We start from the raw sequence: 14,720 nt of genomic DNA, 5'->3' as shown, positions 1-14,720 counted from the left end.
GCTCTCTTAGTCCTGGTGAAGGACCTTCACTTCCACCACAACCGCAACCATCAATACCAGATGATTTTCTGCAGTTAGAAGCGAGCAGTCCACCTGGAGGAAGAGACTGTTCAACTCCTACAGAGAATCAGATAAGTGGTTCAATTATGGTAATGGGGACGGGATCAGGGGATTTAATAAGGCCTGAGATATGGCCTTTGGAACCTCCTGATAATCTGTCCCTAACAGATATATGGAAATTGATGGCTACTGTTAATAATAATGTCTCAAAAATGAATGAGTCTGTGTTGGGAACTGTGAATGTGAATAAACAGCAGATAGAAGAGCAGAAAAAAGAAGTAGTCAGTTTAAAGGATAATATGAGTAAGGTAACATCTAAAATTAAATTATTGGAAAATACTGGGATTGCTCAAATCAAAGATAGTTTATCCACTCGTAGAGAGTTGGAAAATATCGAGAATTTGGTCAGATATAAAAACTTGCGAATAGTTAACTTTCCTCAAACCAGACTCCTATCTCCAGCTGAAATGTTAAAGAAATATTTTAGAGAAATCTTGCATTATTCAGAAACAGATTTACCTGTATTTTCTAAGGCCTTCTACTTCTCTAGGAAAGTAGGTAGGCCTGAGGAGGAAAATCTGGAGATATCGTCAATTGGAGTCTCTACTTTTTTAGAGGAGTCGATTGACATTATACAAAAGAGGGCTACTTTATTTGTTTCCATGTTATTGGAAACTGATAAAGATAAAGTCTTTAGAGACTTTTTCAAATATAGAGATATGTGTTTTTGTGGACAAAAGGTTCTAATGTTTCCTGATGTGGCCCGAGCTACTCAGGCTAAACGGAAACATTTCCTTTCTTTAAAAAGTAAAGTAGTAACCCTCGGTGCAACTTTTTTCTTGAAATATCCGGCAATTTGTATTATTATGTTTAAAGGGAAGAAATACAGTTTCATAGATCCATTACATCTAGAGACCTTTATATTAGATAAAGATAGGAATGGAGGAAGTATTCAAGAAGGACAAAGTTGAAATTGTTTCGTCTCTCTCTCTCAATGGTTGGTAAATATTTTTGAATAAATGTTATGTTATGTCTCCCCCATTTTATAGGTAATGTAATAAGAAAAAAAAATGTTTTTTGATTTGATCTATATAATTATATGAATGTCAAATATGGTTTTCTGTATTACTTATTTGGAATTTTGTTTAAAAATTTTTAAATGAAAATTCAATAAAGAAATAAATTAAAAAAAAAAAAAAAAAAAGAAACAATAATCAGATAAACATACAGAGGGGAAATCTCAAACTGCCCCAGAGTGATAAAATCTGCATATTCAACCTGTTATTACACATGTAAAAGGCTTTAAATACTCCCAAAGGGGGCAATAATCAATCTGCCCTCTTTGGTGCAAATACTGCAGGGACATTTTCCACGCCAGGCTGAAGACAATAATTAGTGCAAAATTTCACGTTTCCTTTTCCTTTGGTTATTGCTGCCAGGACAATCTAGCTGCGGTATTTGCGTCTGTTTCTGTGAGTTCAACAACTCAAAAGCAAACCAACCCCCATACATCTGAAATTACAATATGCACAGGATATTTTCCTCTCCCCGGGATCTCCTCCTGACAATGCCGGTAAAAGCAGGCACAGATAGTTCTCCAATAACCTGAAGCTCCCACAAGGACGTAACACTTCAGGCCATCTGATTACATAGAAGAAGAAGAATTGAAACGTAACTGAGGACATTCAGCACAATCCATGGGACCCAGGATCCTATCCCAATTTGCAATTTACACTTTGGGAAGAGACACCTCTGGGATGGGACGTCTGGTGTCCTGTGAGGCTGCGTGATTTGTATCACAGATTCAAAAGGGGCGAGGGCAGACAGAGCAATGTTATTATTACCTGAGATAATGTCACTTACCAGCTGTAAAAGTTGGTCCTAGGGAGGGTCTTGAAGTAGCTACGAATGAAAAGGAAACATAACCCAGCAGTATAAATAGGAGAGTTTTGATCAATTCTCTTTTATGCTTTTATAACATTAATCAACCCTACAACTCTAATACAATACACAGAGGAGAGGGGAGGAGAGGAGAGATACGGGAAATTTGGGACATTTCGGCAGTTTAAGAATAATAAAAAACAAGATTTCCTGACCATGTCCTCAGAGGTTCTTTTATTTCTGGAGGTCAAGTTTCCTTTCTTGCTGTTTTAATTTATCTGCATCCTCTCTCCCAACTTCAAGCAGGTTTTCAGGCTCTGCTTAGCCCTTTCTCCCTTGGGCACCCAAGCAAGCTCCCTTCACTGATTGGTTTACTTCCTGCAGCTCTCAGGCCCTGGAACCACTCTCGCCAAATTCTGTGCATTCTGCTCTCTCCTTCCCACAATCTGAGAAAAGCATGAAGATCCTTCCTTTCCTCTAACTTCATGATCCTTCAATGGTGCGATTAGCATCAGCTAAGAAAACTAAAATGTCCTAGGATCCTAGGTCTGCATGTTTCCCGGACAGATGGGACAAGTATGGACAGCATGGCCTGAGTGACCACAGTACAAGCATAACCCCATGCGTTTGCAGAAACGTCTCTCCTTCAACGTTAAATGGCTGCAGCCAGTTGCATTGGTTCATCCTCTTCACTGGGTGAAGACTGTGGAGTAGGTGCTATGTGCAATGGCTTAGGTTGGGTACCTCCCGAGACGTGCTTCTTGGGACTCTTAGCCTCCTGATTCTGATCTCAAATGCAGCGGTCAATTCTTCCAGCCAATTCTATAAGAGACTCTAGGGTTTTGGGCAAATCACGAGCCACCAATTCGTCCTTCAGTTGAGAGTTGAGACCCTCCAAGAAAATAGCACACAAATATCCCAAGTTCCAATGGAGTTCGGATGCTAAAGTTTTGAATTCAATCACATAGTCCGGTAAGGGCTTGTTCCCTTGCTGGAGGTGCAGTAAGGTAGATCCGGCAACGGTCTGACGACCTGGGTCATCAAATACTGACTTGAAGAGGGCTAGGAAGCTGGTCAAATCATTCAGAATAGGGTCACCGCGTTCCCAGAGTGGTGAAGCCCAGTCCAGGGCTCTTCCATCGAGTAACGATAGGATGTAGGTGGTCTTCGCTATAGCTGTGGCATAATAATTAGGTTGCAAAGAAAAATGCATACTACATTGGTTAATGAAACCCCTACACATCCGTGCATCCCCAGAAAAGCGTGTAGGAGCAGATAGGGGTACTGTAGTCTTGACAGTAACCACTGGAGGTAAAGAGTCTTTATCTGCAACCGTTGGAGTATTCAGTCGGGCATTCAACTGGTTGAAGGCGACGGCCAGATTCTCCAAAGACTTCTGTTGCTCGGTGATCAACTGGGCCAGACCAGGGATGGCCTGTAGGGCTGAGAGCTGAGCCAGGTCCATGGAGCTAGCAATCTGTTGTGTTTGTGGCATGGTTGTGGACCCCTGGTTGCTGTGTCGATGACTCCTCCCACGGGGAGGGGCCCCAAGGGGAACCACAGCAATAGGCTAGACTCTCAAGTAAGTAACACAAGGAAGAAGGAAGCTTTATTATACAGCAATGTAGCAATGCTCAAGGAGCAGGCAGCTCTCCTCAGCCACAGAGCAGTCTCCGATAATAATGTTCAGTCCAGGCACTGATGACATAAGTGCAGAGTAGATCTCACCCAATGCTGGGAAGCAGAGGGTCCGGTAGTGGTCCGCGAGGCAGGGTAGGCCAAGAACCCAGTCCAAGGGAATGTAGACAGCGATGACAGATCCGGTAGTGGTCCGCAGGGTGGAGTACGCCGAGAATATGGTCAGAGGTGAGACAAGGTAGAGAGACTGAAGAATGAGGTACTCACAAGGCTGGTTAAATGCGGCCGAGGATATAGCTTCCGCAGTAGTAAGGTAGCGAGGCAGGCCGAACGCCAGTGCCGTGGTCCATGGGGAGCAGGTAACCTAGGAAGAAGATAGGAGCAGGCAAGGCCCTCGAGGAGCGAGTACCTAGGCGTCCTTCTAGGCAGGGTACCTGGAGAGAATTAGAAGACCCCCGAGGAGCAGGTGTCCTGAGATTGTTGGTGAGTGAGAAAACCCCGGAGGGTAGATAGGAGCAGCAGGGCCCCCGAGGAGCGGGTACCCAGAGTGTCCTGGAATCAGCATTACCCGAAGGGTTGTAGGAATAGGTATTCTGAGCGGGTGTCTCAGAAGCGGTCGAAATTAGCTGGACCAGAATCCTTGCTAACTCGTAGCAGTGTTGCAGATCGGAACATAAGTACCCTGAGGTAGTGACGTTATGCGGTGCGGACGCCTCCAAGGTTCCCGCCATGACGTATTCAAAAGGAAGGGTGACGCGCATGCACGTGCCCTAGGCTGCCTCAGAGAACATGGCGAATGCAATTGCCCATGCCGGTGCAGGGACTGCCGGAGAGGTCGGCAAAATGAAGCGGAGGCAGCCATCTTTCCCAGAGGGGAGGAGAGAGAGAAAAGAGAGGTAAGACAGAGAGGGTGCAGCCGTCTGCGACCGACAGGCGCAACAGTTAGAATTGGATCTGCTCACATTTTAGTAATGATTTGGTGATTTGGCCAATTAATAAATGCCACTTTTTACCAAACCTTACGGCAACATCAATGAGACCGAACTGGCAAGAAATTCTGACTGAGCTACTTGAAAATTCCGCTATGAAAGTGTTAGATAGAGCTACGCTCCTGGTCTCCTTTATAACCAAATCTGATATCCAAATTGTCATGAAAAGATATTTCAGGAAATTTCCTATATCTTTTATGAATGCAGATATAAAGATTTACCCTGATTTGGCAGCATCTACACAAGTTAGACGAAGGGGGTTTTTAACTCTTTGCCAACAAGTTATAGATATTTGGTTTTCCTTTGTATTAAGATTTCCCTGTAAATGTTTGCTAAAGAAGGGGGTGGAATCTTTTATTTTCTTTTCACCAGAGCAGTTGAAACTAAGTATTTCTTGACTCCAGAAAACTAGCCACTTTTTCTCCCATAGGTACATAGTGTTGTTGCTGTAGCGTGTTAACGCATTTCCTGATTTTGTTAAACTTGTATTATTCTCTCTTTAAATTTCTGGGAGACCTCTAATTATGATTTTTGATAAAAATGGAAGAATAATTGTGGATTAGGTTCCTTTGATTTTATTTGTAATGTGTGATTTCATTATTTCCATTGCAAAAATGATGGGGGGGGGGGGGTTGTAAGCCTAAAAACTGATAAAGAATTTAAAAAAAAAGAATCAGGAAGGTGAAGACAGACCGCCATCTGCTGTATAATATAGCTGAACTTACAAAGAAAGTCATGGCCTAGGTATTTTAAGAGGACAGGAAGAGGGTGGTTTACAGGCCTCCGAATCAAAGGGAAGATCTAGACAGAGATCTGGTTGAAGATCTCCAGAGAAGGGAGAAGTGTTGATTATAGGAGATTTGAATCTGCTGGATGTAGACTGGAGAATCCCTTCTGTGGAATCTAGCAGAAGTAGAGAGATAGTGGATGCCCTGCAAGGGGGTCTCTTCAAACAAATGGTCATGGAATCCATGAGGGAAGATGCGATATTTGACTTGGTGCTCACTATCGGGAATAATGTCTCTAATGTCTGGGTAGGCGACCACCTCAGCACTAGTGATCAAACTATGGTTTGTTATAGCAAATAGGATGCAGAGAAGTCACATGAAGACCTGGGTTTTAAATTTCAAAAATATGGACTTTCTCAAAATGGGGACATATCTGGAGGTAAAACTAAAAAACTGGGAGAAAATAAGAGAGGTAGAACAACAGTGGGCCAAACTAAAAGGAGCAATTACAAAGGCAACAAATCTATATGTTAGAAGAGAAATAAGAAACCAACCTGGTTCTCAAAGGAGGTGGCAAATAAAATAAAAGCAAAAAGAACAGCATTCAAGAAATATAAAGGATCCCAAAAAGAGGAACACAGGGAAGACCATCTGATGAAACTGAAGGAGACAAAGAAAGAAATCAAGAAAGCAAAAAGCCAGGCAGAAGAAAGGATTGCCAAAGAAGTAAAGCGAGGTGACAAAACATTTTTCAGATCCATCAGAGAAAGAAGAAAGGTCCGAAGTGGTATAAGTGAAACTGAAAGGTGAAAAGGATCAATGTGTGGGGAGAGATGAAGAAATGGCAGAAATATTAAATAAATACTTCAGTTCGGCATTCACTAAAGAAGAACCTGGAGAAGGCCCGTTACTGGTTGACAAGACCATAGATGGGCATGGAGTAGATGAAACTCCATTTACAGAAGAGAATGTATGGGAAGAGCTAGGAAAACTGAAAGTGGACAAGGCCCTGGGGCCGGATGAAGTTCATCCCAGATACTGAGGGAGCTCAGAGATGTGCTGGGGGGTCTTTGTCGGAGTCAGAACAAATTCAAATTGCCAAATGGCTCCGACAAAGACACTCTCAAGCCCTTGAGGTAGGAGGCAGCATCTGCCGAACTGCTGTCAGTGTCGGGCATTAGAGGAACGCAGAGCGAATATGCCAGGACAATAAGCTGGGACGGTTTACAAAAAATAAAATGATATGCATTCTCTCTCTAAAAGCGAGTATTTTTACATAGGAGAGAAAAAAGACAATTTTTAAGATTAGCAGTCATCAAAAGAAATAAGCCAAATAATAAAAAACAAAAAAGCATTTAATTAAAGAATAAAAATGGAGGGAATACATTTCAGCAAGTAGGTATAAATGATAATTTAAAAGTAAAGAGTATACAATAAAGATCAAAGGAAGAGAAAGTAAAAAAATTATAAGTATAATTATAAAGTAATATGCTTCTTTAGAATGCATGCAGTGTTTATAAATTATTTTTTTTAATTGTGCAATTTGCTTTACTTTAGGTAGCACCATTGCTAATGTATTAATACCTTTGTTTTATTTATATTTATTTGTTTTTAATTATTTATTATTCTCCACTTTTGTAATAAGTAAAGATTATTATTTTCTGTACAGATTTTGAGATTGTGTATTTATTATAATTTATGTTTTTTTAATTTTTATATTTCTTTTATGTAGCCCCTGATGCAGCTCTAATGTTGGACGAAACTCGGCCAGAATTGGGCCAATTGGGAATTCTATGTTTTCAATTGTAATACCATTGTGTCTCCTCAATAAAATATTTTAACAACTAAGACCACCGGTCTACATTTGTTTGATCAGCTTCCTGGCTCTATTAGACCGTCTACCACTTTGTTTTTCGGGTCAATCTGCCTTATTACATCTTCCAGCTTCACAGTGATTTGTAAGAGTTCTTCTGAACCATGACCTCTTTCATGTTCATGCCACTATTGTTGGTGCCCTTTACCCTTCTTATGGTGTATTGGTGTTTTCGTGTTGTTGTTTCAATGCTTTGCCCCTCTCAAAATGCCTTGAGGAGTTTTTGCCACTATTGGTGCCACTTTGCTCCGTTCTTGGTGTCTTGGAGTGTTGAATGCTCTGCTGCTGATGCCTGCCTGCAAGTTTGATAAAACTTGAATGGAAAATCCCAATGTCAGAGACAAAATAATGAAATAACGTGTGGAACAAAACAAACAAAACATCACAAAATGGTAAATGAAATGTTATTAATTCTATTAATCAAGTTAAGAACATAAGAAATTGCCATGCTGGGTCAGACCAAGGGTCCATCAAGCCCAGCATCCTGTTTCCAACAGTGACCAATCCAGGCCACAAGAACCTGACAAGTACCCAAACACTAAGAAGAACCCATGCTACTGATGCAATAATAGCAGTGGCTATTCCCTAAGTAAACTTGATTAATAGCCGTTAATGGACTTCTCCTCCAAGAACTTATCCAAACCTTTTTTGAACCCAGCTAAACTAAGTTGACTTAGGGAATAGCCATTGCTTATTACCGGCATTGGTAGCATGGGATTTAGATACTGTTTGGGTGTTTGCCAGGTACTTGTATAAGGATTGGTTACTTTTGGAAATAGGATGTTGGGCTTGATGGACTCTTGGTTTGACCCAGTATGGCAACTTCTTATGTTTTATGTTCTTAATGACATGAAAGAAAAGCTTTTCCATGCAAATCCCTACAGGTCACCTGCAGCCCCAGGAAAGGATGAATTTAATGGAATTTTTTTGGCCAGGATAATTATCTTAAGGCATTCATCCAAACTTTCCAAAATCAGCTCTGCCAGTTCTACAAAAGTAGGTGCTTTTGTATATGGTGCACAACAAATAATTTAAAAAGCCCCAACATCCCTTGACTTTATAAGCAAACATTCCACTTCTTGCAATTGATAAGTTCATAGTCAGAAAAATCCCAAGGATGTGCGAAATACAACAGCTAAACTTCCCCGAACCTGAAATACTTGCGGACAAATAGCCTCCATACCCATTCTCTCATTTACTTCAAACCATGCCTCTGTGATGAAAAAAACATCTAATTTAAGATCATTAATTAAATCACAAATAAGAAGACCCTTCTTACTTGTCTATCTGACATTAAATAAGCTTACAGCTAAGGCTGACACCCTAACACCTTGTATAGGTTTCCTAGAAGACAAATTCACTCACAGATAACATGGGTAAACAAATAATTATGGGTTTAGCTTGCTTGTAAGGTGGTTACTACCCCGAATCAATTAAGCCTGATACTTCACTTGGAATACATATCCAGCGCAACTCACTGCTTCAACGGCAGGGGGGAATAAAGAAAAGAGGATTTACATTCAGACAACAACCAACAAGGACTGAATTGCACAGGCTGGGTAAACAAATAAGCGTGGGAGTAGCTTGCTTATTGCGGCAGTTACTACCCCTAACCAATTAAGCTTGATACTTCACTTAGATGCAGCTCCAGCACTGCTCTCTACATCAGTGGCAGGGGTGGAAGGTAACTAGAACCAAAAAGTTACTAATAAGGGCCAAGAGTATCAGATAAGTATGAGAAAACAAAAGTGTGAAAAGCTTGCTGGGCAGACTGGATGGGCCGTTTGGTCTTCTTCTGCCGTCATTTCTGTTTCTAAATGTAACCCTTTCATTTCTCCAGGTCCAATTAGCCTCTGGCTCAGCAAGAATTTATTCCCCTTCCGGGCTGATGGCGAAATCCATGGAGGGCAAGGCTCAAGGACAGGTCCAAGCCTGCCTGTGATGGAGCTGAGGATGGAGGTTCTCAAGTGGCCGGGGTGAATGACGTCCCTGCAGATGAAGTCAGCCTGGCGGCTTCTTCTCCTCCTGGGTGACATCTGAAGAGGACAGCGCCAAGCCTGCTGCTGGTGGAGCTGGAGAAGGTGTGGCGGGCTGGGTGAGTGCCACAGTTCTTGCTGTCTCTGCAGAGGAAGTCCTGATTTGATTTATAAGTAAAATATTTTTGAGCTGTGGTGTGGCTGACAGCACATCCAGTGCAGCCGCAATGAGATTCAGGGAGAAGATCTTCTGGTCCAAAGGCAGACTCTTGGGCCATGACAATGGAGTCCTTGCCTCTCACTAACCCATAAGAATGCCATTGTGCATTTATAATAAAAAATTGAACCTTTCATTGTATTAGACAAGACTTATATATTTCAAAATTACCTCTGAAGTTCTTTATGATTGCTTGTAGGCAGGGACATCTTTGTGTCACTGCAAACGAGAGAAGAAAGTTAATAAGCATGTCATGTGCCAGCAATTACGCTGGAGTTTGAGATGCACATAGTACATCACCCCCTCCCTTTCTGTAACCAACTTCTCTTCCACCTTCCTCTCTTGGATCAGCTATCTGTGTATTTATTTAGATTTATATTCCACAGCACTTCAAAGTGGATTACATTCAGGTACTGTAGGTATTTCCCTATCCCCAGTGGGCTTACAATCTAAGTTTGTACCTGAGGCAATGGAGAGTAAAGTGACTTGCCCAAGGTCACGAGGAGTGACAGCAGGACTCGAACGCTGGCCTCCTGGTTCATAGCCACTGCTCTAACCACTAGGCTACTCCTCCACTCTGTACATACCAGACTTGCTCAAATTCTGTCATGGTTAGTTTTTACTGATACATCTGTGTGAGCCATCTCTAAGGTAGGCGCTCCAGCAGCTTGCAGATCAGTAGTAAATGAGGACATGTGCAAGTTCCAGGAAGCCCTGGTCCCACCTGAGGAAGCTCATCCAGGCACCAGTCACCTAGGAGGATTGTGCAGTACATCTTGCAGAATCGCCACCTTTTCTGCAACTGCGTCTTGGTTTAGCATCAGAGAAATGTGAATAACTGTTTTCTCCGAGGACAGCAGGATGGCCATCCTGACACCTGGGTGACATCATCACATGGAGCCCAGCACTGATGTCAAAGAATCTAGAACTGTCAAACAGGCCCTACTGAGCATGTGCAGCAATAGCCTTCACCCTGCCCCTAGGCAGAGTCCCTCAGTCCATGATAAAGCTCATACATGGAGAAACCAACTCCCAGGGAAGGCGGGCAAGTTTCAAGAGGACTAACATCCTGCGTCCTCGAAGAACACCTGTTACAGGTAAGCAACTCTGCTTTCTCCGAGGACAAGCAGGACGGCAGTCCTCACACATGGGTGACATCATCTGATGGAACCCAGCCCAGAACTTTGATCTCAAAGATTCTAGAACTCTCAAACATGCCCTACTGAGCATGTGCAGCTGTAGCCCCTCCCTGTCTCTCAGGCAGAGCCCCTGAGTGTTACTTTTTCCACGGAGCCGTGTGAATCAGTGTTTTCTCTACTGTTCCTGAAGGAGGGCCAGAATCTCCGAACTTAAGAAAATCCCTGAGTTACAGGCCTAAAAGCTCATGAACCCCTGGAAATAGGGATGTGAGCCAGCACGGCTGTATTCCTTCCTGACTGAGAGTCTGCTTTCTACCTTGGACCTGGCACATCTGACTGCACCTCCTGGGGCATAGTGATTGTGGCTGCTGCTGCTGCTACTGATTGATAATGGAAGTTGACAATCTTCACTATAAGAATGCTTGTGGATGGGATCAGTAAATGTCTTCTACCTCTGTATATGAGCTCTGCGCTCTTTGGAACCCCAGCCGTGGCTGTATGAGTATCTGCTGACCACTCTGAGCCACTTTCCCAAGCAGGACAGCACAGGAAAGCTAATCCCATCTGCAGACGGGGCTGATCCCCACTCTTCCCATGAAAGAATTCACCCCCTACCAGATCCACTATTCAACCAAGACCACTAAGAATTCTAATACCCCTGTAATTGGGACATATCCTTAACCTGGGGATACATATGCTTATCCCATTAGCCCAATAAAAATCTCTTGCCCACAATTAGGGCCTGATTTTAAAAAGCATTTACTCGAGTAAAAACCAGGTTTACTGGAGTAAATTCACTTTACTTGAGTAAGTGGGTTTTTGAAAATTGCCATTGACTTGTCTATAGGATTTACTCACATAAGTGCACTTTACTTGAGTAAATGGCTTTTGAAAATTGCTACAATAGTAGCTACATTTACGCATGTAACTCCTTTTGAAAATTACCCCCTTAGTTCTGTGCATCTAAGTGGATTAACACAGCAATAACAGAAAGCACCACCTGCTTGAACCTTACTGAAGCCTGTCAAAGATTTGAGTATTTTTATCATATTTCCTCTTTTCTTCCTTTGCCTCTCTCTCCGCCCCTCACACACGCACACACACACAGCCGGCTGCCCAGGATGTTCCCTATCAGGTGAAGAGTCTGGGCTCTGAATCCCTGGGACAGCTTTCAGTTTCTAATTATTGCCTAACCCGCTTGGAAATTTCTGCTCTGGTTTCCAGTTCCTCCTTGGGTGCTCCCTGTCTCCCTGTAGTGATTCAGAAAAGGCCCATGTGTTCTCTTTAGCTTGTGCATCGTAAGAAGGATATGTTCAGTTACCTGCTGGTGTAGTTGTTGGCGATTCAGAAACTGGTTGGAGAAAAGAAAGTTTATCATTAATATCCAGTTACTTCAGGAAGAAAAGCTCAATAAAAAGCAATTTAAAGCATTTACAAATCATTTCTCTGTCTGCTTGGCATTGTTCTAAGTCACAAACCGACTCCTTTTCTGGAGCAGTGTTTCCCAACCAGTGTGCCTCAGAGCTGATCAGGTGTGCCCTACGGAAAAGTCCCCGCTGCCTGACGCTGCGATGCAGACCAGCACCTGCGACCCGCTCTCAGAACCCGGCACCAACAAGAGTCACCGCAAGCAGCTATTACACTGACAGCAGCCCCTTTCTGATGCAGAGACCCACTGGATCCCTGCCCGGGGGGTTCTGCAGCTTAGTGGGAGATAGCATTTCTGTCCAGCACCTCCCCTTCGGGCTGGCTGAGAGTGCTGGCTGCTTAGGCTCGTGGCTTGCAGAGTGTGGTCACTTTGTGTTGACTGTGGGGAGTGAAGGGGCTCTTTTGCAGTGCTCTTAGTCTGAGTTAGGCCTGCCTGATCTAACTTTCCTTTCTGTGAGGAGAAGCGTCAGCAGCGCTCCCCTTGCCTGTCAGGAACTGGTTTTTTTCGGTGACTTTTGGTTGATCGTTGGGTGAGAGCCTGGTCTGGCTGCTGAAGGACGAGACTGAATCCAGAGGCCTGGGGTGAAAGGACCTGTGTTTCCCTTCCTGCCAGGCAGAGGACTGCAGTGACTCATCACCTCAGAGAGGGGCTTCTCCACTTTGAAAGTGTTTTCCCTTTCTGATTTGTGAGGAGGCTTTGCTGCCGTCCCTCCTCACGAGGAAGCTGTTTCGTCAGAGGTCACACCAGAAGGAGTGCGAGGAGCGGAGACGTGATCTTTGTGAAGACCCCCAACCGGACCTCCACTCTTGGGACACAGGATGCAGACTGGAGAAGAAGACTGGACTTTGGGGGCCTCAGATGTGATTCTGAGACTCCGGGGATCCCCCATAAATGTATCTGAATTTCCCTGCCCACCTGGGCTTTTCTTATCAGCTCGCTCCCCGCGGGTGAAGCTATAGCCCAGGACTGGGTACGGAGGTCACTTATGCAGAGGACAGGAAGTGGAGTCCAGACTGAGCACATACAGGGGCGTCATTCGTCCTGGGCACACAGGGCCTGTGCCCCGAGTCTGCTACCTTTGTAAATGAAAATGTCCTCAGATTCACTCCTGCCTTGGAGCCTTCTTTGTCCTCCTGCTGCCCCCGGGGTTGAAAACTGATCTGTTTGACCCGCATGGGGCTCCATAGATACAAAAGTCCCCACTGTTCAAAGAGCTCTGATTTCACCCACAGGGGCAGCAGGAAGGAAGGGAGAGAGGCTTCAAGGCACAAGCATAGAGCTGCATCCTCAGCAGGTTAGAGGGAGCTGATCTGCAGGTTTGTAAGAAGCAGGAGGAGGCAGAGCAGGAATCATGAATTGCTTGGGGTTAGGATCGAGTGCTGAGGAAAATGGAACTTGAAGGCGAGGCACAGGGGCTGGGTGGGAGTGTAGGGGCAGAATGGGGGCTTAGGGACCATGCGACTGGGCGGACAGAAGACAAATAATAGGACTCGGGCATTGGGAGAGAGCAGGGATAGGAATCTCGTTAGAAAGGGACTTGGTGGGAGCCTTGGAGCCAGAGTCTTGAGGATTGGGAAGTGAGCAGGGGAAGAAAGGACTCAGGGATTGGGAAGGGAGCAGGGGAAGAACTGGACTCAGGGATTGGGAAGGGAGCAGGGGAAGAAAGGACTCAGGGATTGGGAAGGGGAGCAGGGGAAGAATTGGACTCAGGGATTGGGAAGTGAGCAGGGGAAGAATAGGACTCAGGGATTGGGAAGGGAGCAGGGGAAGAAAGGACTCAGGGATTAGGAAGGGAGCAGAGGAAGAAAGGACTCAGGGATTGGGAAGGGAGCAGGGGAAGAACTGGACTCAGGGATTGCGAAGGGAGCAGGGGAAGAATAGGACTCAGGGATTGGGAAGGGAGCAGGGGAAGAAATGGACTCAGGGATTAGGAAGGAAGCAGAGGAAGAAAGGACTCAGGGATTGGGAAGGGAGCAGGGGAAGAATAGGACTCAGGGATTGGGAAGGGAGCAGGGGAAGAAAGGACTCAGGGATTAGGAAGGGAGCAGAGGAAGAAAGGACTCAGGGATTGGGAAGGGAACAGGGGAAGAACTGGACTCAGGGATTGGGAAGGGAGCAGGGGAAGAATAGGACTCAGGGATTGGGAAGGGAGCAGGGGAAGAATAGGACTCAGGGATTGGGAAGGGAGCAGGAGAAGAATAGGACTCGGATTGGGAAGGGAGCAGGGGAAGAATAGAACTCAGGGAATGAGAAGGGAGCAGGGGAAGAATAGGACTCAGGGATTGGGAAGGGAGCTGGGGAAGAATAGGACTCAGGGATTGGGAAAGGAGCAGGAGAAGAATAGGACTCGGATTGGGAAGGGAGCAGAGGAAGAATAGGACTCAGGGATTGGGAAGGGAGCAGGGGAAGAAAGGACTCAGGGATTGGGAAGGGAGCAGGGGAAGAATAGGACTCAGGGATTGGGAAGGGAGCAGAGGAAGAATAGGACTCAGGGATTGGGAAGTGAGCAGGGGAAGAATAGGACTCAGGGATTGGGAAGGGAGCAGGGGAAGAATTGGACTCAGGGATTGGGAAGGAAGCAGGGGAAGAATAGGACTCAGGGATTGGGAAGGGAGCAGGGGAAGAAAGGACTCAGGGATTGGGAAGGGAGCAGGGGAAGAACTGGACTCAGGGATTGGGAAGGGAGCAGGGGAAGAAAGGACTCAGGGATTGGGAAGGGAGCAGGGGAAGAATAGGACTCAGGGATTGGGAAGGGAGCAGGGGAAGAATAGGACTCAGGGATTAGGAAGG

At 44.8% G+C, this 14,720-nt stretch overlaps 1 protein-coding gene across 1 annotated transcript in view; it reads right to left on the bottom strand.

The window, feature by feature from the left end:
• DMBT1 (deleted in malignant brain tumors 1) overlaps positions 1-14,720 on the bottom strand; it is a 306,433-nt gene that overhangs the window by 246,573 nt on the left and 45,140 nt on the right. Inside the window, exons 4-6 of the mRNA XM_029610571.1 lie at positions 11,823-11,852; positions 9,534-9,581; positions 1,924-1,962 (exon numbers count right to left, since the gene is read on the bottom strand). Coding sequence (XP_029466431.1) covers positions 1,924-1,962; positions 9,534-9,581; positions 11,823-11,852 — 117 coding nt within the window. The remainder of the gene's footprint in view (positions 1-1,923; positions 1,963-9,533; positions 9,582-11,822; positions 11,853-14,720) is intronic.

This window comes from Rhinatrema bivittatum, chromosome 7, assembly GCF_901001135.1.
Source record: "Rhinatrema bivittatum chromosome 7, aRhiBiv1.1, whole genome shotgun sequence".
Lineage (NCBI taxonomy): Eukaryota > Metazoa > Chordata > Amphibia > Gymnophiona > Rhinatrematidae > Rhinatrema > Rhinatrema bivittatum.
This window is presented reverse-complemented; position numbering and strand designations above follow the sequence as displayed.